This window comes from Triturus cristatus, chromosome 9 (genome assembly GCF_964204655.1).
Source record: "Triturus cristatus chromosome 9, aTriCri1.1, whole genome shotgun sequence".
NCBI classification, from domain to species: Eukaryota; Metazoa; Chordata; class Amphibia; order Caudata; family Salamandridae; genus Triturus; species Triturus cristatus.
In genome coordinates this window covers 464403339-464428787 of record NC_140592.1, presented here as the reverse complement: position 1 = coordinate 464428787, position 25449 = coordinate 464403339, and the positions used below count along the sequence as shown (strand labels likewise).

The window sequence follows — 25449 nt, the reverse complement described above, 5'->3', positions numbered from 1 at the left end:
TGCAAGCTTACATTTAAGTTTTCGTTGTGGCCAAGCATTTGTCTACGTTACTTTACATAACTCAGTGTAATCTGCTATCGTTTGGATGAGGGGACATGGACATTGTGCAAAACTGCTACAGTGGAGTAAGCTAGCTCACATGCAAATCATGTTGTTTCTTTCTAGTTTTTCATCTCCACATTTCATACTATAATAAAAAAAAACTTCTTCTCTATTCCTAAAACCTTGCATGAAAAATTGAACTGGACTTAGAACCATTGATTGATCTCTCCTTCTTTCTCTTAAATGTGTATCTCCTTCTCCTCCATCCTGTGCATGTCTTCTCTCTCTGAGTGTAGCCTCCTCTGTTGCATGACTCTCTGCCTTACTCTCTACTATAGCATTCCAGCAAATTGGCCATACCTCACAGATCACAATCTCTCCTTCCTGAAAACCATTTTCCTACAACCTAACAACACCTAATTTCCTCTAGCCCATTGATCTATTCCACTAGCCATTTTCATGAATTCACATAGTCCCCACTAAGGACTGCCCCTAACTCCTATTTATTTCATCTGCCACGTGGAAACTGGAGGAAATGCAAGGAATGGTTTCCTTGAGATCACAAGTCTAATCCCCAAAACCAACATAACAACTAGATTAACAATTTACATTGGGTTTTGGAATATCCCCATACCCACCGCAAAGTGCTTCAATGCCTCACCAGTGGTAGTAAGCACTATCAGGCACATGCATCAAAGCTTTTTGCGATCGCAAACGGTGCGAATCGCAAAAATCGTCCGTTTGCGATCGCAAAATTAGCTTTGGCGATGCATGAAACAATGTGCGACTCGCACTTTAAAAAATCGCAATTAATTTCGATTTTTCAAATTGCGATTGCATTCAAGATATCGCAAATTGAGATTCCTTAAATGCAATGCAAAAACCACTTGAGAATAGCGATTTTGCTAATAGGGGGCGCAAATTACCATAAAGTTGAACTTCATGGTAATTTGCAAAAAACTTTGAAAAATGCACTTTAGTCAGGTTGCATGGCCTCATTTTTTACCGTCAGTAGGGGCTGGTAGGGAACGGTGGTGGGGGGAGGTGGGGGATTAGAAAAAAAAAAGATTACTTATCTGCTGGTCGCCAGTCGCCAGCCGTTGACTCTCCTCCGACACAGGAAACAGGAGGCACCCAGGCTCCAAGACTCCCCTAGCCAACCACGATGTTGCTGTCACCAGCATGACAGCAGCGTTGCGATTGATCTGAGTGCCGTGGTTCAGCTCTCAGAAAGTGAGTGGGAAGCTATGCATGTTCTCCACCCAGGCTGTGCAATACAGCTGGTGGAGAACATGCTAAGTGCGCATGACAGTTTGGCCGGTCTAAGATGGCTAGCCAAACTGCCATGTGCACTTAAGGTGCAGCAACCACTCCTCCTTTCTCTGGGTCACCGAGCACCGCCCCGCCCCACCCTAACCCAACCGGGCTGCAACTACAATATCAATACTAAAAATAAAATGATAATAATGTTCCTTTATAATCAGTTTATTTTTTCTTTGCACTGCTCTTACAGCAGAAGGGTGACGCTCCTCCGCCTTGGCGGAGAAGCCACTGCTGCATACCGGTATACTGTAGCAAGCACTTTTTGATCAGCAAAATGCATTATCTTGACCGTGCAGTGTGCAAAGCAGTTGGGATCAGAACACATTCAAAAGATTGTTATTAAATCGCAAGTATCTTTTTTAACTCATTTAACTTGATCTTTGCCCCACACAACATTCCAAGCCTCTGGATCTGTGAGAACTGGGCAGGATCCCATCCTTAGGGACTAGTGCATTGCAATGGCCCTTGGTTTTATGAGGGCAGAACGTATAAAAAATACATTTCATGTTCTTTTTCGCACTGGAGGAGTGGACTGAGGGTGGACATTTTATCTCCCTTTGCACCTACTGCCAAAGCATGATCCTCAGTGGGAGCGGCCCACAGCAAAGGGCGGCGCCGGACCACTGATGCTAAGGGACTGCAACCGACTCCCCCTGAACCACATCTTCAGAACTATTGTTAAGTCACTATATCTGCTCAGCATGCAGGGCTGATCAATTTCAGAACACAAATGTTCTTGTCTGCAGGCCAAGAACTGGGGTCGTTTTAGGTACGAGGAATGTAAGATGTGTATTTTTCTCCCTTCACTACTTTTTTATCTGTGACTTATTACCGAGACGAGGTGCCTGTTATCTATCGTGCATCAAGCACCACTGGTGAAGCTGCATATAGTCTCAATAACTACAAATACAACAACAAAGGAGGTCCACTGGGACAGATATGGGCTAAGGTTTGAGTGTTTCTCAGTAATTCACTTCTCTTTCTCATTTGGGGGCATATTATCAACGGCCAGTGATAATTATCGCTGGGCGTGCTTAGCGACAATTTTGTTATCGCAGGCTATCTCTGGAATTTATCGCCCTGGTAGCGCGTTATTGACAAGGCGTTTCTCCAGGGCGAAAAAAATTCCAGAGATAGCGAGGTTATTGCCTTTTTGCAGGGAACATCGCTGGTTTTCCATCGATGTTCCCTGCAAAACGGCGATAACCTTGCTGATACGACCCACAGGGTCGTATCAGCATAATCCACCCCAATGTTAGGGATAGGTAAGTCTGCATTTTAGCAAAAACTAACGTGTGCTAAAATGCTGGGGCAGCCTTGTAAATATCGCGATGTGATCATCAGCGATATTTGCAAGGTAGTCCATCCGGGGTACTCCCAGTGACGCCCACTTTGCATCTCATTAGAGATGCAAAAGGAGGCGTTGGGGAAAATGGTGCTAACATGCGATTATGCATGTTAGCACCCACTTGCAAATAGGGTGATAGTTTTATCTCCGCTTTTTTGGCTTTTTAAGCCAAAAAGGCGGAGAAAAAGCCCTTGTAAATATGCCCCTCGGTTTGGCACCCTTGCTGTGATTGACTGGAAAGGTGTGTCTGTGAACTAGAGGTTTTTTTCTAGTGTAACCATTCAGGTGTATGCATGGTTACTTCTGTGTATAAGTGTGTTTGTAGTAAATATGCTTGGTATTTGGCTGTACGTCTTCATACGTCTTGGTTTGTTTACTATAACTGTTGTCTGCTTTTGTCCTTCATATCTATGGAGGGATGTACATATGAGCAAGGCAGGTTATAAACAAAGACCCCTTTTTCTCTTGGGTTTCAGGCAGTTTCTCTTTTTTGGTACAGTAAACAATAGATAGAACAAAACAGAGCAATCCTTCCAAGAGGCATCTAGCTCAATACGGTATCTAGGCTTTAACATAACTCCTCCATTTCAATCTTGGACACACACTAACTGGCAGGAGAACCAGCGGTCCATCTTACAAGATTTCCGTCACTGGAAGTCACAACATAACTCCTGCCTGGGTCAAATTAATGTTATTAAAAAAATATCCTCCCCAAAATACTCTACCTTTTCCAAACTGCCCCCAGTCATTTCCTCCGTAGCCATCATGCGCTTACAACGGGACATTCACACTTTCATCTGTGGAGGTAAACAAACCCAGGGTCTCCAATACTTTGCTGATGCCTCCTAGGAATGGGGGGGTTGCCCTGCCCTACCTTACTCGAATACTACAGGGCGGCGCATCTCCGTTTTATCTCTGAATGGGTTATTCATTGAAGTGATTAACACTGTTTTCATATGGACGGTGCAGTGGTCTGTCGTTCTTTGTGTGACTTAGCCTGGCTCCCCAAACACGCCCCCTAGGAGCGCATATATTGCTACTCCAACCAGAATGGTTCTTGAGATCTGGGATAAATTAGCGCTCAAGAGGGGCCTTACTACCATTTCGTCACCCAATAGCTGATTGCTCGGAACCCTAATTTCACCCAAGCCCTACAACCCCTCATATTCCACAGTTGGGAATTTGGAAAATGTAGAACCCTGTACGATCTCTTTGTAGGTGACGACATTAAGCCCTCTGAGTAATGCAAACTAGATTTTAAGGTTCCTGAATCATCCTGTCTACAATAGTGTCAACTGCGGCGTTGGGGCCTTCACCCCGTCAATGCCCAAGAAGCCACATGGACTTTCACACCATTTGAGAAATGAGCCAGGGCCTTTGATGGATCCAGAGGGCTTATATTCAACACTTACCAAGTCCTGCAACACTCAGCGCCGTCCTACACACATTCACAATGGCACTCTAGCACCTCCGAAGGTAGCTCGCAAAAATAATGGGAGATACTATGGTGCAACATCCCCAAGATATACAAAAGAATTCCTCAACAAAAAACAGCTTTTAAAATAATTATAGAATGGCACTACACTCCAACACATCTTCATGCAATCTTACCCACGACCTCTGCTACCTGCTGGCAATGTAGATCGGTGCCAAGCGACCTGCACCACATTTGATGGTCCCGCTCCCTTATCACCACAGACTGAGAGGAGGTCTTGGGCAAATAGAATGCACTGTCGGATTCCCAATCCCTGCGTCCATGCCTCACTGTCATATTAGGCATAAGGCCCCTTACGCTTGAGGCTATGACACATGCAAACTGGCGCCTTATTAACCATATTCTAGGTGCTGCGAAACAGCTAATACCTATGCTTGGAAGAAGCCCATAGCACCTCCTATAGCACTCTGGTTCATGCATCGTTGGCATGTGCTGGCAATGGAGTTGGCTGGGTATGCCCAAATGTGGCTCCCTTGCTCACTTTGCCAATGGATGCAAGCTAGCTTCGCCAGGATGCTTGTTTCTGGTCCAGGGAAGACTTGACTTGGCAGTTCGGGCAGGACTGTTCCCATGAGGCACAGGGTCAAGGCTGATTTGCTTATAGCTGTGTCTGAACTGGGGGGGCGAAGTGAGCTAAAGATCGATGATGGATTCAACCCAGATCTGTGACTGGGGTGAGTGTCTGAAAAGTTTCAGTGCTCTATCCATCATCTCCTTTGTTTCAAATGGAGCAGTTATCCCACAAACTGGCTCCCACTGATAAAAAATTCATGCATATCTGGAAGCCATTAATTATCTCTCCCGAATTGACCATACTTGCTTTACCCCACCTAAGCTCAAAGAGCTACAACCTTTGAATGAGGGACATACTCTTTAACGTAACTGTAACTAATATACTAGATCTACAGTCCCTGCTCATCCCGTACTAGGGTTCCAATTCCCACCTCTCCGATGAAGTAATGTGGGCTTGCTCCTCCTGAAGGTGCATTATGACCTGGTACTTGTTGCCTTCTTTGATTTTTTGTTAGATGTTCAGTGACACGTGCACCTATTGCTTACCCGTACTTGTAATCTGTTCCACACCAGCTGTCCCTAGCTCATCGTACTAGCATAACGGATTTGACTCTGGAATCATGTCTATTTTTATTTCATAATAAAACTTAAACAAACGGATTTCTAGCAACCCAAAAACCCAACCTACCCAATACCGCAACAAATCTCACGATCAGTAATTAAAATATCATTCAGAATTTAAAAATGTAGTAAGCAATTAAGCACATAATTACCAATTAGGTAACAATAATTAATATATACATTTTAAAAAACACCACCCACCCAATGACCTCAATTGATTTAATGACCCAAACAACATATAGTACAATAGTATTTTTTTTTTAAGAAATACGTTTAACAATAACATTTAAAACAAAAAAAAATGCAATAAAATAAAACACAATAATAAAAAACAGTATTAAATTAAACAATACTTTAAACTTTGATTTTATACTAAAACACTTAAAAAAAGGATATACTTACCTTCCATATTTTGGTCCACAATATTGCTGTGGTCGCAATATTTTAACCATGACATTATGGTGAGAAGATATTTTTAAATTAATATTTTGGTTGAATACCTGCTCATCTCTGTGTATTGATGAGTGGAGATATATATTTATAGGTACACAACAGCCCCACTCTGCTTACCATGGCATTCGGTTCCCTGAGTATTTGACTTAAATCCTGCAGAACATACACACAGGAAGCTTCCAACTGTGTTTTCACACCGGCCGTTGAGACAAGAGCGGCGGGAAGGCTGGCGGCACTCATCTACATCTGATAAAGAAACAAAGGTAGCGTTCAAAAAGAAGACCCTCGAGAAAACTTAAGACAATCGTGCATCGTCCTTGCATTACAAGGAAAATTGGCCTCTAAGTTAGAGGTCAGATGTAATAGCATGCATGTCTACCTAAATATATTTAGGTCTATGTGTATGCAAGTATGTCAAAAAGTAAAAATCTTGTTCCTGCTGTTTTGTCTATTGTCCTGCATTGTCTTTCTCAACACTGGTGTAACTTAACATTACCATAAGGTCCTAGATCGTGTGTTTCAGTAGATGAGTTATTGATTTTCCATCGGCAATTTCCCATCTTTGGGGTCTAACATTTAAAATGTCCCTTATTAAACCAGATCCCTTTTCAACCTTCTTGAATCTTGACTAAGCCTGGGCAAAGCACTACGCTGCGCTCGCGTAGTTTGCGAAGTTCGCGCTACTTCGCACTACGCGAACTGCACGTAGCACAGTGCGAACACGCGTAGCGTAGTGTTGCGTAGTGCTGCGGTCATTTTTTGCTTGCTCGCGGTCCTCAACGTCAAGTTGGCGACCGCGAGCAAGCAAAATGACATCCCGGCGAGACTTTTTCCTTGTTCGCGATCAGCAACTGCAAGTTGGCAATGGCGAGCATGGAAAATAAACCTCCCGGCGAGATTCCCAACGCGAGGAGGTCAGGTTTCTCATTGAGAGTGGTCGCGTATGCTCGCGACCGCTCGCGATGAGAAACTACCAGTTCGCGTTGAGAAAGCTGAAGCTCGAGTAAAAATCTACTCGAGCAGCAGAAAACTACAGCTCGCACTGTGCAAGATGCCATTTTCAATGATTGCACAGTGCCGGTTGCTTGTCCGCACTGTGCAATCATTGAAAACGACATCTGGCACAGTGCGAACAAGGTACCACGCAGTTCGCGAAGTGCTACGTGTAGCTCGCGTAGTGCGAACTTCACTTTGCGTAGCTTCGCGAAGTGCTACTTCGCAAACTACGCCCAGGCCTAAGATTCTTGACCATTAAGTGGCAGGACCTTATACTGTGCCTTCAGTGTTACCAAAGTGCAAGGCCAGTGAACACAGTTATTTAGTTAATGCCTCGGTGAGTCCTACTCTTCCTCTCTGAGCACCTCACCTGGCAGAGTAGAAGCGAAATGTCTGCTATGAGACATGTTTAGAGTACTTCTTTACCAGTACCCTGTGAATAATTTGTGACAGTGGGTGTAGGTGGTGAGCACCGGCACTCATTTATGGGGACTAAGATTTCCTCATCATCATAATTTGACCTGGAGCAAGAGAGACAAAGGCAGTAAAAGCTGAAAGAAAGAGGAAGAGAAAGATAGGAAAACAGTGACAAAGTGAGAAAGCAGGGATCAAAACGAACATGCAAGAGTGAGATAAAGAGATAGGAAGTGCAGAGAGGTGGAAGAGCAAGGTATGTGGTAGATTCAAGACTAGAGAGCCCATACATTTGGCAGCACCATAGATGGACTCCGAAAAAAATCTTAGCCCCCCCCCCCTCCATTTTTTCACATTAAACACTATTGTTAGACCTGGTATCTTTTGGTATGGTTTTCCTTGAACTTTTGCCTTTTGCCTTCTGACCTCTTGTTTTGTCAGTGTGCTGAACTTCGTTTTTGCTGACTTTACTAATCCATGCACTTTTGCATTGCTGACCAGTAGTAAAGAGCATGTGCTCTGCGTCTAAAATGTAATGGCATTTGGCTTTTCCAAGACTGGCATTTTTGATTTACTGACAATTACACTATATGTGGCCAGGGCCTTAACATGAAATGCTACTGCCTGCCTTTTCATGGTGGTTGACCCACCATGAAAAGGCAGGCGGAAAGGGACATTAGGGGCCTTACCTGGCCCCCCTTCCTCCCTGGCCCTCCAACATGGCCCCTGGGGTGCACCTTTGGTGCCCCCCAACATATCCCTTCACCATGTTGAGGCACCGCATGGTGCCTGCCACATAGTGCACGGCTATGCCCGGGGTGCATATTTTGTACTGTGTCATGTGCTGCAGCCTGGAGCACCCGCCACAATTCAAAATATACACTCTGCGACTGCCTTAAAGGCGGTGGCATCGTGATTCAGGGTGCGAGACCGCTGACAGCTAGTCAGGCTGTCCCGTTTCCGAACCTAATCAGGCCCTTAGTTCTTTAATTTTTTAATTACTAAATAAATACAAACTGTACTCCAGATTTCAATTGTTTCTTAGCTTTGCGCATGCCGTATTTCTCCATATCAGAATATTTATTATACCTTCACAAACTAATGGTTGACCAGTACTTTTGAGCAGTGCGTTTTCAACCAGGCACAGATATCTCAGTAGCTAACTGCAACAGACTTTTTCAGGCACCTGTGAATAATTGGCTAAACAGGTTCCACTCTCCCAAATCATATCTGAGCTTCATCAACCTAGGGGCACACCCAGTGTAAAACTTCATACACACTTTGGGGCATCATTGTGGTTAGGAATTTAGTCTTGTGATACACGTTCTGCTCAGAGGTGTAAATGGCAGAGGTTCTATTCCAATGGGATTTCCTTCTCTGCCCCTCGCCTACAGACAGAATGGTTTTTGGCATGTAACCCACGTTTTCACATACAAATAATGTTCCTGAAAGATTCCTTTCTCCTCTAGCCCCTGTTATACCTAAACAAATCACATGATGAAGAAAAGCTGACATGAGGGAAGGTGGTGCAATCAAATACACACAGAATATATAGAAATGCAAGGCTGAACAAAAACAGTGCAAATATGCATAGACTTTTCTTTCTGTTTCTATAATGAACAGGTTGTATGGAAACTGTAGTTCATATGCTAAGAAAAACTGAGACCCTGTGTCTCTATTAGTATCCTCCCAAACAGACATAACTCCTGCCCCATAAGGCCTATCATGACACCAGTCCTTGGGGGTTTGGCATAAGGTGACTTCACATCAATTTCAGACCACCCAATGAGCAATGGCAAAACATTTCTAGGTTGTGAAACACTACTTGTAAGAGATTAAGCAAGAGGCTGTTGATTAGTAGGTAAGAGAGATCAAGATTGGACATGGTAACATTGTATCATGTGAGGTCTCCAAGGCTCCATCTTTATGCCAGTGATTTTCAACATGTATTGGGAGTGCTTGGTAGTCCTACTGGCAGATGAGGACTTCAGCATTCAAACTTTTGCAGTTGGCCCACCTTTAACTGACAGTCTAATTGGGTACTGACATTGCCTGGTGGAAGAAGTCCCTAGCAAAAATTCAAGACTGAACATACACACATCAAGTTGAACTTGTCCAAGTAAGAGATATCACCAGTGCTGGCACGCATATGTGATTCAGAATTGGCTTCATGAAACTGGATGATATTCCTCCACTATTACTTGGCAGCACCAAACTCCTTTGCTTTTACATTGACACAGGCCTCAACTTCTAGCTAATGTGTTTTCCCTTTAGCACATGCTTACGTAGACTTCCAAGTCCAATCCCTAAGCCCTCCAACCACATTATCATTAAAATATGTTCTACTGCAGCATTTTTTTTATTATGCTCTGGTATACCATGCCTGCATCAGACATGACTATTGTGCTGACTGCAAGTGCACATTATGATTGGACCAAAGTTTGTGGGTGCCAATTGTGCATAAGCTAATATGCTTTAATGCAGGTTGTGTAGATTAAAGAGTGCACAATTTTTACCTAGTTGCAAATCTGGCATCTTGAAATGGGAAATAACATGGCGCTAGTTTATTTTATTTCCCATTCTGATATGGGGAAATGGTTCATGTATGCCAGGAGTCTACAGCCCTTTCTATAGTGAGAGCTACTTCTGATCAGTGGAAATCATTGTGAGCAACTGACGGCTAAGCAACTTGGACATTCTTACCAGACACCCCCATGCTCAGCTTCCTTGACTTTAAGCCTAACGTCCATAGAGCTAGATACTATGGTTTGAACAAAATACTATGAGAGGGCTGCCACATGTGTCAGTGAGAGCGTGGTCTTTGGGAATGTATGAACATGTATGTGTGTATGAATGTAATATATATGTATAGGTGACTGAGAGCGTGTGTCATACGTACTTGTGGCACAGGACATACCTTTCGCCATATGTGGCACAGTTACATGCATAACACAAACATACAACCATTTTTTTAAATGGGAGAAATTTAAAGTGCAAAAAACTGTTCGGCAAAAATATTCAAAATATGGAACATTTTCCTGCACTTTAAATTTCTCCCCTTAAAATAATGGCTGTATTTTTCACTTATTTATAGGGCACCATGTCTACCAGCCACTGTGAGGATGGTACCTGCTGTGTGTAAAATATGCACTTTGAAATGGGAGATAATGTAACTGAAGAATGACCTTTATGTTTATATGGATTCCAGAAAACATAATTTTAATTTTCTCTTATTTACAAGTGTCACGTTTACAAACACCAGGCATCTTGCTCCCAGGGACCTGCAGACATGGTGCCATACTTATAACAGAAAAATGAAGCCATTTGTTTAAATGGGAGGAACTGAAAGTGAATAAACATGCTTCGTAAAACATTAAGACGCAATTGGCTTAATTAAAAGTGGAGAAAGAAATTAAGACCTAATGTTTCATAGAAATATTTTTCTTCACTTTAAATTTATTCCATTAAAAAAATGACTGTGTTTTTCAGTTATAAATATGGCACAGTGCCTACTGGCCACAGGGAGTAAGAGGCCTGCTGTTTGTAAAAGTGACACTTTGAAATGGGAGAACATTCAAATGAAGAGTTAACTTAATCCATAAGGTTACTTTTCATTTTCATTTTCTTCCATTTGAAAGCATTCAGAAACATCATTTTGTTCTCATGCTCCGACATTGAGTTGATAAGGTCTTGTATTTAAGAGTTAAATACCTCAGAGCTTCAGTTCTTCACCTCTGTGCCCAGCCTGGGTCATAAATCTGGCTGAGCACTGCTCATTATCAGTACCTGCTATTTGCAGTCTGATGGTAATAATGTAAAATACACATAGCCTTCCAATAAGTTTAAAAACGCAAATGTAACACTGGTCTTATTTAAAAATGAACTCAAGGCTGCAAGCAACTCTGAAGGTGTCTGCAAGCTACTGGTAGCTCCCGATCCACTGGTAGGAGACACCAGATGTACGCTATTAGCTCCTTCAATTCATGGCAGGTCTCACCTGCCACAAACCTTGGCACCAAACACCTACAATTTGCACCCAAAGTACAATCTTGTTTTCGAAGCTACCCAGAGTTTGCACCCAAAACTGAATGTGTGGCTCCACTTTCATACTGGCTTAAATCTGTTTTTATATAATAATCTCCTAAAAAGATTTGTGAGTCAGGCATCTGGGAGCCGTACTGAGTGTGTGTCATTTGAAGTATAAGAGGCAACATTACCTATACAGCTGGTGCCTTGAGGGTTCAGGACAAATCCCACTGAGCAGAGGCAGCGGAAGCTACCTGCGGTATTTTCACATCGTCCGTTACCACACGGAGGTTGAGATCCAGCACACTCGTCAATATCTGAAATGCAAAGAAGGCTTCTTTTTAAGAAAACTGCTCAAAGGGCTAGGGTTCACAAGTGTTTTTCTTGCTGAGTAAATCAGTATGATTTATTTTTCTGGTATAGAAGAAGAGCTCAATGATTTTCTTTTCTGAATCAGCCCCTGTCTCATACAAGCCAATATTTGGAAATGCAAAAGACTGAGAAGAAAAAGACGGAGAGAAATTAAATTTCCCAATAATTTCCATTGAAGTTAAAGAAATCCTGAGAGTGCCAAAGCAAAACTAACATAATTTTTACCCTAACAATATCAGGTGGGAAGGGACCGAGGAGAGGGCCAGTCGGCCTTACTCTCTCAAAAACACAAAAAGAAATCATTGACAAAGCTAATACGTCGGGTCTTGGCACGATGGTTCAAATTTTTTTTTTACATAAAAATAACAAAAAATAACATGCCCGTTCCTAAACATGGCAGCAACATGTTTGCAAAAGAAAACTTGAATTAAGAAAAAAATATTGAATATAATATTAATCAAACAGGGTAGGGTGCTTCCTAGCGAGAAGGTTTACTTAATCAGTCATATAAACTAACTTTTATTTTAATGTAGATCACAGGAAATACGCTTATTATTGAAGCAAAGGAAATGTTTACTATTGTTTTGGGATTACTGTAAACAGAAGTCATAGTTTAAACACCCAGGCCCTGATTCACGAACAGACTACGTGCTCAGGGTGGAGGCTTCACAGTCGTAGCGGGTGCTCTGCACATGTGGCGAGATCTCCACACTGCAGTTTCCCATCGTAGAGATCCCTCCATTACTGCGGAGATCCTGCCACGACTGCAAAACCTCCACTCCGAGTGCAGAGGCTCTTTGTGAATCAGGCCCACAAACAATGATGACTTTAAAAAAGGATAAAAAATAGAAATTAAAATACTGGCAAAGTAAAGTATTGGCCCACCAGCCCACGCACTTCTTTTTAGGTGGATGTGTACATCTGGTCATAAAAATACTGTCACTTTCAGTACAGGAGAGCCAATGGCTGAACTGGGCTGGGTTGGGCTGAATCATATCCCCCTGCTGTATGCTGTGGTGGGATGGATCAAAAAGTTAATAACATTTGAATTTGCATGCCTTTTTTATCCAGAATTCCATGCCTGCATTTCTGATACACAAAAACATGTTGCCCTGCTCTGAGTCTCTCCCTGCCAAGGACACACTGATCACTGACCTAAGAAAAAATTATCTGCACCGACATATTGTTTTACCAGTTGAACACTGCTTTCACTGTATCGGTTTGGACAACCTTAGAAGATTAGCGGGGATGGAACACAGGGCTTAAGATGGGATGGAAAAAGTGAGTGGGCCTCTAAAAGGGGCATGGCTGTTTGGGGACTAACAAGTGTTGTCATCTGGTTCAAAAAGACTGGGGTGTTTACGGTAAAAAAACATGAATATCGCACTAGATTCAATTATCTCAATTACATATAATAGGAGTCGCCTTACGTAAGCTTTCACCACGAGACAATGGCAAACACAAGCTACTGCTTCTCATCATTGGAGGAGCTCCTCTTTGCAGGGGAGGCACTCAAGATTCATGCCAAAAGGATCATACCAAATAAACACCTCCATACCCCTTGGAACATATTTCTGACCCTCTGACAAGCACTTCAAAAACCTCAAACTATTATCAGCTTCCACTATAGATCCATCAATCATGGTTTGGTATAATCACTTGGAGGTGACTCAGATCAAAGTATGCACTACATAAGAGTCATATTCTGCATGAAATATATAACACACAGGGAGGCTAAGATTAAATAAAAAGTGAAATATAAACAGAAACTAAGGTTCAAATGTACTAAACACTGGTCGTAAAATACTGGCCTCAATATGTGATCATTAATTTTTCTGCTTTTTTGAGGTATTTAGTGAACCGATGTATATACTAGAGGTTCAGTTTGAAAAATAGCAAATTGTAATGGGTTGTAATTCGACCTATCGCTTGTATTTTATTGATGTAAGTCGCAAATTGCAACCCACCACGAATTGCGGTCAACACTGGGATGGTGGCCTGCTGGGGTCAGCAGATCACCATGTCTGTGATTGTTTTTAAATAAACAATATATTTTTTAATTCAGTCCCTTTCTCTTGAAGGAAAATGAAATGCATTTATAAAGTTATTTTTGTTTGTTTTAGATAGAGCAGTGGTCCAAATGGACCACTGACTCCTCCTTCTCTTCTTCAACAAAATACTTGATGTTTGAGCTGTCGGTCAAATATCAATGGTTTATGACCAGATTTTGGTCGCAAAACATTGATACATAGCCTGCCAATTTAGTTTTTTGGAAGAGACGCCTACAACACATCCCTTCCAAATACCAAATCGGTATCTATTTCGAAACACATTTAGCAATTCAGGAACACTTTTCTGAATCATTAAATATGTTTAGTCATAGGACCCTTGTTACGCCCCCATGGCGCAAAGTGATGCAAAGAAGTGCTATGCGCAGCTCCACATTACATTTCCATTATTTCCAGAGCTAAACAAGTTTAACACTGGAAAGTAAATTTGGAAAAAAAGATTTTGCGCAGATTTGCGTCACCTTTATGACACATACACGGCACAAAGTCTTAGTAAATCTCCCCCTATGTTGCATAATTTTGCTCCCTGTCTAGAGTGGTGTAGAGGGTAAACACGATGGACTGGAATGTGACTGGATTATTGCCAGTGGCTAAGGCTTTTGCAAACATTATACCCATCACCTTGTTTTGTTTTATTGTGAGCCGAAACCTCATGTGTTTGGACCCAGAACAGGAGCAGGATACACACTAACAAAGTTAGGGCTGGGCTGAGGGAAATTCATGGGTTATTGTTTATTAGTGACTAAATCCAAACTTACAAAAAAGGGGTGGGGCATAGTGATGCTCCCAAAGAATGCCAGGAGAAGTTGCAAAATAGTTCATATTTAAAACACGTATGGATCAATGTCTTGCCACAATTTTTTGACATTTAAAAGTCAATTTCTGAAGTGGAGAGTTGGATTGGTTCTCATGTCACATCCTAAATATTGTTTTCCTTCTTCGAAAATAAGATGCACATTTGTAAACACCTCTTCTGCAGTTTGGCGAAACAAGATGAGCTTAAGAGAAGACATTCTAAAAATGGAGAATGTGGTTTACACACACAAACTTTTTTCTAGTATAACTAAAGAATACGTTAACCCCTTGCCTGCGGGGGTAATTCCCCCGCGGCGTGGGGGGGCATGGCGGCGCTGAGCTCGTGACGAGATCAGCCCGTCATGACTCACAGTGGAGCTGTGCTCATGACGAGCTGAGCTCGTCACGACCCCGCCGACTGATTAATTCTCCCGCACAGGCTGGGAATTATTCACGCGTGGGCGGGCCGCGGCCGTTATGATGAGCTCAGCTCGTCATGAGCACAGCTCCACTGTGAATCATGATGAGCTGAGCTCGTCATGAGCATGCAACGGGTTAATGAACAAAATATGTAGTTTTAAAACACAACTGGTCCTGTTTATTCATGAGGGAATATGAAACAACTGCTAAGAGAAGTATGGAGCAGAGGTACACTGCAAACAGACAGTGTAAAGAAATGCTAGCAGCACTGAGCACTTTAAAAGCACTTCAAGCCCAGAAATCGTCTGTGCATGAGTGCTGTGTGTGGGTGTATTTGAACAGTGCATATTTACAGTGTATGTATTTGTTAAATGTATTTATTATTAATTATATATTTCTGTGTCTGTGGGTTTATAATTATATTATAAAATTATTATATAGGTGAGGTGTTATTTTTAGTGTGTTTGAGTGTGCCAGTTTGTGTGAATAAGTAAGTGTGAAGTGGTGTGTGTTAACAGTGTGCATATGCTGAGTGTGTCTGTATGTATGTGTGTGCACCTTCTTCCTCACTTTCCCTCCCTCTGGCCTGAGTTCAGCACTGGAGGAAGAACGCCATCAACCCCAGCCTCCCACCCGCAGAGCCATATCGGTGCATTGAGAGAGCAGCAGTGTGAGCTCTCTGTAGCAGCAGCCTGTCCACCCAGTAGAATTACAGACAGGCTATAGAACACAACTGGATGTGCACAGAAAGGGACACTGAGAAGAGGAAGCTCACTGCAGGACATTGTGAAGCATGTTTATAAATCTGAGTTATCGGAATTACTTCATACATTCTAACACACAAACCTCACTCAGAAATATGGAAGGTGTTGATCTTTCCAGTGAATTTTTAGATCCCACGGGTTTTACTGAAAGCACTCTCAGTGAGCAAGTAGGAGCACTTTTGGCAAAAATGTAATGTTGGCAGGGCACCATCCCATGGGATTGAGCCTGGCTGGCATTTGCTGCGTTTATTGTATTTCAGAAGCAGTCAATAAACCCTGCATGATGGTCCCAGGAAGAACAATTATTGTAATTGTAATTGCATTTATATAGTGCTTACTACCCCTGACGAGGCATCAAATCGCTTTTCAGCGAGTAGCACGCTATCCGAAACCCTTAAAGGATTAGTGTTAAACTAATTTAGTGAAATATGAAAGTAATTTGAGTGGTGGATAGGTTAGTTAGGTATTCGGATTGAGAAGGATAGCGAAGGGATAGAAGAGGAAACAAGGTTTGTATTTAGAGAGCGCTTGTTACTCCTGATGAGGTGTTGAAGTGCTTTTTTGGCGAGTAGCACACTACTCCTGAACCCATAAAGGATTAGTGGTGAATTAATATAGTGAAATGTGAAATTAATTTGAGCGGTGTATATGTTAGTCAGTTAGTTGGATTGAAGAGGATAGTGGAGGGATAGAAGGGAAGGATTTCTGAGAAATAACTATAACGAGTCTCTTTGAAGTTACATCAAAGGCAGTGAAGGGTGGCACTGTTGCAAAGTCAGGATTTGTTTTCACCCCGAGGGTGAGGGCAAAAATGGAGAGCCTGATAGGGACCCATCTCAGCACTTGCTTTTTAGAACTGTGGACCCGGCCCACTTAAAGCCCTGAAAAAACCCTCGGCCTTTGCAGTGGTGTCTACTGGGAGCCAGTGGAGGGCTCTCAAGGCAGGGTCCGTGCTGCTGTACTGGTGCAGGCTCAGGGACATTCTGGCTGCTTGGTTCTGAGGCTTTCAAGCCATATCTGTCCTAAATTTTCTTGGACCTCGCATTTTCGCCTTTTATTAAACGTAAATTCATTAATATAAGGTTGGGCAACCTGCCAACTAATGCCGATCAGCCAAAGTGGAAGTCCCAAGAAAGTGAAGGGTGCGGTTTATGTGGCGCAGCAAAACAAGATTTTGTCCACCTGATTTGTATATGCCCGGCTCTTATACAGGAACGTCGGAATTGGTTGAAAACCAAGTTCAAGGAGTATGGAACACGTACATGTCGGTCCGCTGTCATAAAAACTTTATGTACAGTAGACCCACAATTCATTTGTAGGACAATCAAATCCATTGAACTTTTTGAGAAAAAGCAAAAATTATTAGCAAACTGTTGATCTTGGAATATATTATTTCTTACGGTTGCAAGTCACCCGTTCTTATCTTCATTTTTCTCTTTTATCATGTTTACAGTAGTGTAAATTCTTTGTGTCTTAGTATATTGTCGTATTTATATTTTGTAATGGTTTTTATTAACTATACAATAAAGCATTTACTTACTGTCCTAAATAGGTAGGGTCTTCCGAAGGGTTGTATGACAGAGGCACGCATGGTTGCCAATTTAGTGTTGGCTAGAACTTAAAGAATAGGCGCTGGAAGTAGGGCTGCTGAGGATGCTGCATCACCCCCACAATAACTATGGCTGATTTCCGAAGCTGAATGAGCATTAAAGATGACTTTAAATGTTCTTTCTATCTTGTCACATTTGATGTGCGCTCAAAGGCAGAGATTAAATGTCACACTATTCTTCTGACAAATTACTGCTAATTCTTTTAGCAAGGAGATTGGTACAAAACGGACAGAATGCGGCTGACCACGGTTTAGCACATTAGTTCCAAAGTGAGAAAAAAGGTTAGAGAGTCTGTGCAACAGCTTCAGGAACTTGCTGCACTTCCACTCCACTGGAAACCAGATAAGCAAATTCGTATAAGAAGGAAGGTGCACCAGAATAAAGTCCGTGAGCTCCAAGTGTATCCAAAATATATTTTATTATATCAGCCAACGCATTTCGTTCCACAGCTGGAACTTCGTCAGGGCTTAACAATTTTAATCCTGGTCCAATTTTTAACTTCAACTATAATAAACGATATTTTGAATACACTTGGAGCTCACTGACTTTATTCTAGTGCACCTTCCTTATACGAGCAAGGAGATTGGTGTTTACTTTTCTTTCTCTAAATATAAAGTGTGAGGATATTGCAAAGTGAACTATGGATTAATCTTGCTGGTGTGAAAGGAAAGGTGTAGGATGTTGTTATTTTCTACCACACAACAAAATTTTATGTCCACACATTATCGTTTGTACACTACTATATTTTATCAGTAAAACTGCCTATCTGTGCAATATCATTCAATGGAAAATGTGCTGTCTATGAATGACAGTGCGCTACCACACCATGCTGTAGTTAATTTTGAGACAGTGTGCTTCAAAATGTAACACTAGCTACATACTACACCCTACCCACCCTTTTGCTGAATGGGCGTGGCTCATTTGCAACACTCACTCGTCGCATCATGCTTGGAGTTTTCGGAATTCCTAGGAGTTCAGTGATGTAATATTGTTGCCACTTCCACTCTGAAAGTTTTTTCAGCACCACTGCCCTAAAGTCTGCCTATCCAAACCAGATAACCTAGGCAAATACAGTCTATACTGTCCAATGCTATGTTGTCTTGTTTGTACGCTGACACACAAGACACAAGTCAATTTAAGGAGAGCAGACTTTCTAACTCTCCACTTGAATAAAGTGCAAATGTGGTTCTTCTCCAGAGGCAGTGCTTTACCTGGGGGTTCAGAGGTTGATTAGATTGAATAATCACACATCTGGTACAGCCATAATAAAAAAATGTAGGGGGTTATTTAGAGTTCTCATGAGTGACAGCCCAGCCAAACTCATGGTCACTCCACCCCATGTAAAGGTGGAGGGACTGTCAGCAGAGTCTCAGCTACCTTGACCACTCCTGCCTGTGGGCCCATCAGCTACATGGCAGCCGGGTCACATTGGCACTGGTCAACACTATTGATGGTGAGCCAGTGACCGTAACTGACTTATTCCATCAGTAGGACAGAGGGCTCTGGTAGGGATAGCAAAAAGTGGTTATTAACTATTAACTGTTATTTTACTCTTCCAAAACAAACCTCTGCTTCTTCTTTCTAAAGTGCTGATTGGGCTAAAACAACATGACAGCCTGGTCAGCATTGAGCAGTGACGAAAGTGCATCTTACAATGTGACAGAAGCACTTTGAACACAGAGATCCCCAGAAGGTAGGTGGGAATTTGTAAATGAGGTAGCAAGCACCCCACCAGGTGGACAGATGCTAGGGCCTCCAAAAACCTGCTAGGCCGTCACACTTTGTATGAATGGCCCCGTCAGTTGTTTACCTAAAGACTTCTAACAGTATGTACTAAGATAGGATAGACAAAAAACAACCAATAGAACATAGAAAACAGAACAACTTGCCTACGTCCAGCACAGCTCAGAGACGCCGCACTGTTGGCTAAAATGAGACTCTTAAAAGTACTAGCGGTCAGGACACACGACATAGAGCCCTCAAAAGAAAACATTATACAGAACAACTCACATGCATCCAAGACAGCTCAGACACACCACATTCTTGGTTGGCACTAATGGCAGTTCTGTCACCTCATACAACTAACATTATCAATCTCAGACTGTCTCTGACAACCTGCAAAACTTGCATACAAGAACCAGATAAGTAATTAGTGAAGTCATACAGGCACAATTTATCAAAAACCAACATCACCTTCTAATTATATCAAATTATATCACAAGATTCCGATTAATCCTTTGCACAACTGTCCATCGATCAACTTGCACCAAATAAATAATGTTACACAGCCATACACATCCATTAGAACACCATCAACATATATTGTACCACAAGCTGCCAGACTCAGGTCTGCGATGGTAGCCTTAGAATAGCCTGGACAGCACCACACATAATCAACAGTGCTACAGGCTAAACTATTAATGGAAGACCAAGCATTATTCTACCGTCAAGCTTAAAGATCTGCTGCAAAAAAATCTGAAAAAAATATCTTTTTTACACTCCCTGAATCTGTACAGAAATTTTTACTTATTTCGAAAATTGCTTCAGTTTAATACACATTTACTTGCAGTTTGCAGATCCTGGAAAGTATTCACGAATAAATTTGCCAGATAAATATTTGCGTAAGAGATCCATACAGCAATACTTTTGTTCTTCACTTCACCGCATTCTAGCACTTCAGTGAATCCTCCTATAGCCACAGTTTCTGTCACATAAATTCCACACTGTAGTTTACCTCATGTGGGTTATTTGCCCTTGTAAATCTGGATACTTACCAGAGCACTCTGTTCCCTGGGAATTTGCCCTGAATCCTACTGCACATACGCAGCGGTAACCGCCCACTGTGTTCTCGCAGCGTCCATTGAGGCAGGGACGCGGGCTTTGTCGGCACTCGTCAACATCTGAACAATAAGGAATGAGGACATAGTGAGATCAGGCATGCACTTGATAAAATACCCAAAATGTTAGCAGCTCCGGGAGATTGACACAAGTCTTCCTCAATCAAACAGATACATGCAAACACAGCATGCCCTCCACAGTAGTTAAAAATGTGTGGCGCAGAGGCCAGAGTAGCTGACTGCGGGGCAGGGGGCTCATGATTCGATTCCCAACGTCAGCTCAGCTCAGCACCATGTGACTCTGGGCAGTAGCTCAATTAATCTCCCCGACAGCCCCCATGGTCTGGATACCCTTTGGGTGATAAGTTTGCGCTTTGCAAATGTGAAATTACTTTACAAGACCCTATAGTTTGGTCGATCCTGGACCAGGTTGTAGCTTGCAACTTACAAGTTGGAAACCTGTGGAATTTATTCATACTTTTATTCTCCTGCGATTCCAATAAGACATGTTATCTGTAAATATAGCGTCTGAGTGGCTAAAGGGTTCTACATTATAAGTAATTTTTATCATAAAGAGTTTTTCACCTTTGCTCGTTTTTTACATCTTGCTCTTTTACATCCAACATTCACCGCTTTGAATTTATATGAATTAACATTTGGCACATTTATGTCCACTCTTTTTATTTATTTGTTTCTGTTTTTTGTCATAGTTCTACCCCTATGAACGCCACGTCTCTTACTAAGTTCAGCATGTAAAAGGCTTTTTTGGTTTCCCTTTCCAAATTAGTAACTTTTTCACACCAATACATATCATTAAAAACAGTGTTTGCACCGGATGTGCTTTTTTCTGTGATTATTGTGAGCACAGATACATTCTACAGGGACTAAAGAGATTTAGTGACCTCTAAAACAGATTATTGCTTTTGCTGTGTAAAGTTTATCATATTTTATGAGAGGTACCTTTGAGAGTCCAGTGAAGGTGGCAGAATAGTTCAGTATAGCAATGCGCCTTTAGCAACAATTAATGTATATCATTAGGGTCTCCGTTTTAAAGCCTGGAGAATACAAACTAAGTACCCGGGATCTGGAACAACATTCCTGTATCCATCAGGACTGCCCTAACTCTGCTACAATTTAGGAAAGAGTTGAAGACTCTCTTCTTTAAAGAACACTACATCACAATGCTCTCCGATTACTCATTGACTTTATGCTTGCCTTTGATCTGATACAGCACTCTGTTGAACTTTCGGCTAGGTTTGAGCTATAGAAATACCATATACATTCATACATATCTCTCTCTTATCTTCTTGCTTTATCCCTTTCTTTCTTTTCTTTCCCCTTCTGTTTTTCTGCTATCACTTGCTCCCTCTCGCCTACAAACTTGTGTGCCCACTTGGACTAAGTTCTTTCTTTTTTTAGTTTCTCCTCTGCACACTATCAAGTCATTCTCCAAGCCACTATGGGAGCAACAGAGTGGGGGGCCTCACCAGTGTTATGGTCTTTTTGCATTTTGAAATCATTCAATCAGTGATTTATAAAGTGCAGCAAATCACCCCTGAGGGTTTCAAGTTGCTGGAGAAGTTAGCTGCTTCATGAAGATCTGTTCATTCGAACAAAGCAAAACCAAAGGGATGATAGACGGAGTGTTGAACATTGCAAGCACTCACCCCCAGTCAACTGATCTAGGTTTAATCCATCATCATACTTTAGCTCACTCCGCCACCCCAGATCAGACATGGCCATATGCAAATCAGTCTGACCCTGTGCCTCATGGGAACAGTCCAGCCCGAACTGCCAAGCCATGTCTTCCCCGGACCGGAAACAAGCAACCTGGGACCGGTTTCTGGCTAATCAGCTGTCATCAGCCAGGCGAGCTTGAATCCAGTGGCAAAGTGAGCAAGGGACCCACGTCTGGGCATACCCTGCCAACTTAGGGCGAACAAAGAAAAAGCAAAGGGGATGATGGACGGAGTGTTGAACATTGCAAGCACTCACCCCGATTAACTTATCTGGGTTCAATCCATCATTATTCTTTAACTCACTCCGCCACCCCAGTTCAGACATGGCCATATGCAAATCAGTCTGACCTTGTGCCTCATGGGAACAGTCCAGCCCGAACTGCCAAGCCATGTCTTCCCTGGACCGGAAACAAGCATCCTGGGACCGGTTCCTGGCTAATCAGCCGTCATCAGCAAGGCTAGCTTGAATCCGGTGGCAAAGTGAGTAAGGGACCCAGGTCTGGGCATACCCTGCCAACTTAGGGCGAACAAAGCAAAACCAAAGGGGATGATGGACGGAGTGTTGAACATTGCAAGCACTCACCCCCAGTCAACTGATCTGGGTTTAATCCATCATCATTCTTTAGTTCACTCCGCCACCCCAGTTCAGACATGGCCATGTGCAAATCAGTCTGACCCTGTGCCTCATGGGAACAGTCCAGTCCGAACTGCCAAGCCATGTGAGCAAACAAACGATGGATTTAGGCCCAGATCTCTGTACTGGGATGACTGTGTGACATTGTTCTGCATTCTGTTCATCAACTGTTGTTTTTGCACTGTTCATTTGAACAGTAAGGTCTTGAGTCCTCTACTTTTCTGGTGAGGTATGAGGCGATCCATTTGAGGGTGTCTTCCTGGATTCCAATGTGGTGTAGTCTGTTGATCAAGATGTGATGGTAGATGGTGTTGAAGGCGGCTGACAGATCCAGGAGAATGAGCGCTGCTGTTTCGCCGTGGTCCAGAAGAGCCCTTATGTCATCGGTGGCTGTAATCAGGGCTGTCTCGGTGCTGCGGTTGTCTCAGAATCTGGATTGAGAGGGTTCTAGGAGGTTTTTGTGTTCCAAGTGCACAGTGAGGTGCTGGTTGATTCCCTTCTCAAGAGCTTTCGCTGGAAAGAGGAGCAGGGAGATGTGCTGGTAGTTCTTAGGTTGTGCTGGTTTGGCAGATGGGTTCTTCAGGGGGGTCCTTACTTCAGCATGTTTCCAGTGCTCAAGGGAGGAGGCTGAGGTGATGGAGGTGTTCAGGACTTTCTTGAGCTTTTTCACCGATTGTCTTGTTCCCGAGGTTGAAGATGTGATGGGGACAGGGGTCAGTGGGTGTCCCCAAGTGCACGGAGGTCATGATGGCTATTGTGGCTTGAGTTGTGAGAGGGTACCAATAGGTGAGCAGGTGTTTGGGGTTTGTGTTCTTGGATACTAGCAGGTTGATACTGTTGGCAGCGGAGGGTTGAGCTTTGACGTTTTTGTAGATGACTGAGATCTTGTGGAAGAAGTCCGCCAGGGTGCCACACAGTTCTTGGGAGGGGGTGATGTTATTCTTGGCGGGGAAGAGCTCCTTGCTGTGGTTTGTGCTGGCTTCCATGCAGTCTGGTAAGGAATTCTTCTAAATTTTCTTTCAGGAGGCGGTGGTACTGGTTGCGTGCTGTTTTGAAGGTGGTATATTCTCCTGTGTCTTTGCTGGTGCACCACTTCCTTTCTAGTTGCCACCAGTTGCATTTGGTGGATTCAGCTCTGTGGTGAACCAGCTGGCTCTTCTAGCAGGTTCTCTAGATTTGTCTGGCCTGGTGGGAGCAATTGTGTTGGCGCATTCTGTGGTCCACTGGGAGAAGTTCTTCGCAGCCTGTACTGGGTTGGATGTTCTGTCTGGGAGGTGAGAGTTGAGAGAGTTGTTCCATTGGTATTTGATCTTTTTCCAGTTTCTGCACGTGGAGTTGGGGGGCATAGTGCCAGTCTTGGTAGGTCCTGGGATGGCAAAGTGGATGCTGTAGTGGTTGGTCCAGGTGAGCTGTGAGACATGGTTATACTTGACTCTGTTGCTGGGCGTAAAAACGGAGTCGAGCATGTGTCCTGCAATGTGGGTAGGGTTGATGACGAGTTGCTTGAGGCCGATTTTGCTCATGTTTTCCAGGAGGTCGGCTGAGATTGCGAGCAGTTGAGTAGGTAGCAGCACTGACCAGCCCTTCCTCTGCTGTACTTGGAGGGGCTTGGAAAATGAATTGAGCTTAGCGCAGTGGTCTTCAAATTTTTTAAGGTGGCGCCCCCCTGAAAAACAAATCCTCGGGCCCCCCTCAATTGTTTTCAAAATTCTTCTTCTAAATTAGCAAAGATTAAATATGTCAAAACATATTTAAGCATTGCAGTTAAGCTCTGTTATCCCTTTTTACACAAACTCCCAGTCATGATATAAATGTCAAAAGTTTTTAGCGATGGCCCATTACAAGGTGGCTTACTGCTGCTCATGTTTTTAACACTTAAAACAAAGCATGATGCTTCACTTAGGCAGAGACTTGCACCCCCGCTGAGATCACTCAAGGCCCCACGGGGGGCCCACCCCCCAGTTTGATGACCCCTGGTGAAGGGGGAAGTCAGGCAGGGAGTCTCTATGGCTTCTCAACTCACTATTGGCTCGAGGAACACAGAAGACCTAAGAGCCGAGTCAGAGCCGGGCTGGAGCCAGCCTCAAACCTTCAGCATCTCTCCTACCTCTAGTTCTTTGTCCCACATAAAATACATTTACAACGTCTTTATCTTTACCGTGGCAACTCTCTGTGGTATTTATATTTTCAAGCCCACTGACCCCAGTTCACCACAATGCCAATGAAAGTAGAAGTGGCATTAAAAACCGTTTTGCCCCAAAAATATCACACAAAAAATGGCTACACGGGTCATTACAGTAAATCCATGATTTTTTTTGGGGGGAGGGGGCTGTTTTATATAGTGCTCATGTATTAGTGAAAGCTTGAAGCACATTCCATTGAAACAACAGCTCCAAAACTGTGCATAGACAGCATAAGGAATTGTCTGAACAAAATGACCAAAGGTCTGGTTCTTACTTCCACTCGAAGAGCTTTTCATAAGGTTATTACCACTCCTAAAATTGACTGGTATTGGGTTTGTCGTGTTACCTTTGACCACGCTCTCATCAAAGCAAATGCCGTCATTCAGAAGAAACTAGAATGCGTTTAAGATTAACAAACTACCAAAAATGTTTCAAAGGAGAACAAAGGCAACTGTAATTACCATCCACTTAGTGAATGCTGTAAAAATACACTGGATGTATATCCACAATACAACAGCTGATAATACTGCATTTATAAACAAGCCTAAAAAACAGAATAAAAATGGCCAACTTTATGGTTTAATGGTATTTATTTTTTTATTTATATATGTATTCATCCATATTTATTTTTTGCTCATTGTATTTGTATTTATCCATATTTGTATTTTGTGTTTAATTTAAAAACGAAGCTGCAATCGGTTATTTCCACATTTTTATAACTGATAACTGTAGGCTCACATTTGAACGGCCAACAAGTTTTAGACTAGTCATATACACTACAATGTAGTAATCTGA

At 42.7% G+C, this 25449-nt stretch overlaps 1 protein-coding gene across 4 annotated transcripts in view; it reads right to left on the bottom strand.

The window, feature by feature from the left end:
* Window positions 1-25449, bottom strand: part of LTBP4 (latent transforming growth factor beta binding protein 4) — a 1245426-nt gene that overhangs the window by 165717 nt on the left and 1054260 nt on the right. For all 4 annotated transcript variants that reach the window (XM_085625396.1, XM_085625398.1, XM_085625397.1 and 1 more), the window contains exons 15-17: window positions 20036-20161; window positions 11423-11548; window positions 5913-6041 (exon numbers count right to left, since the gene is read on the bottom strand). In XM_085625396.1, the coding sequence (XP_085481522.1) occupies window positions 5913-6041; window positions 11423-11548; window positions 20036-20161 (381 nt within the window). The remainder of the gene's footprint in view (window positions 1-5912; window positions 6042-11422; window positions 11549-20035; window positions 20162-25449) is intronic.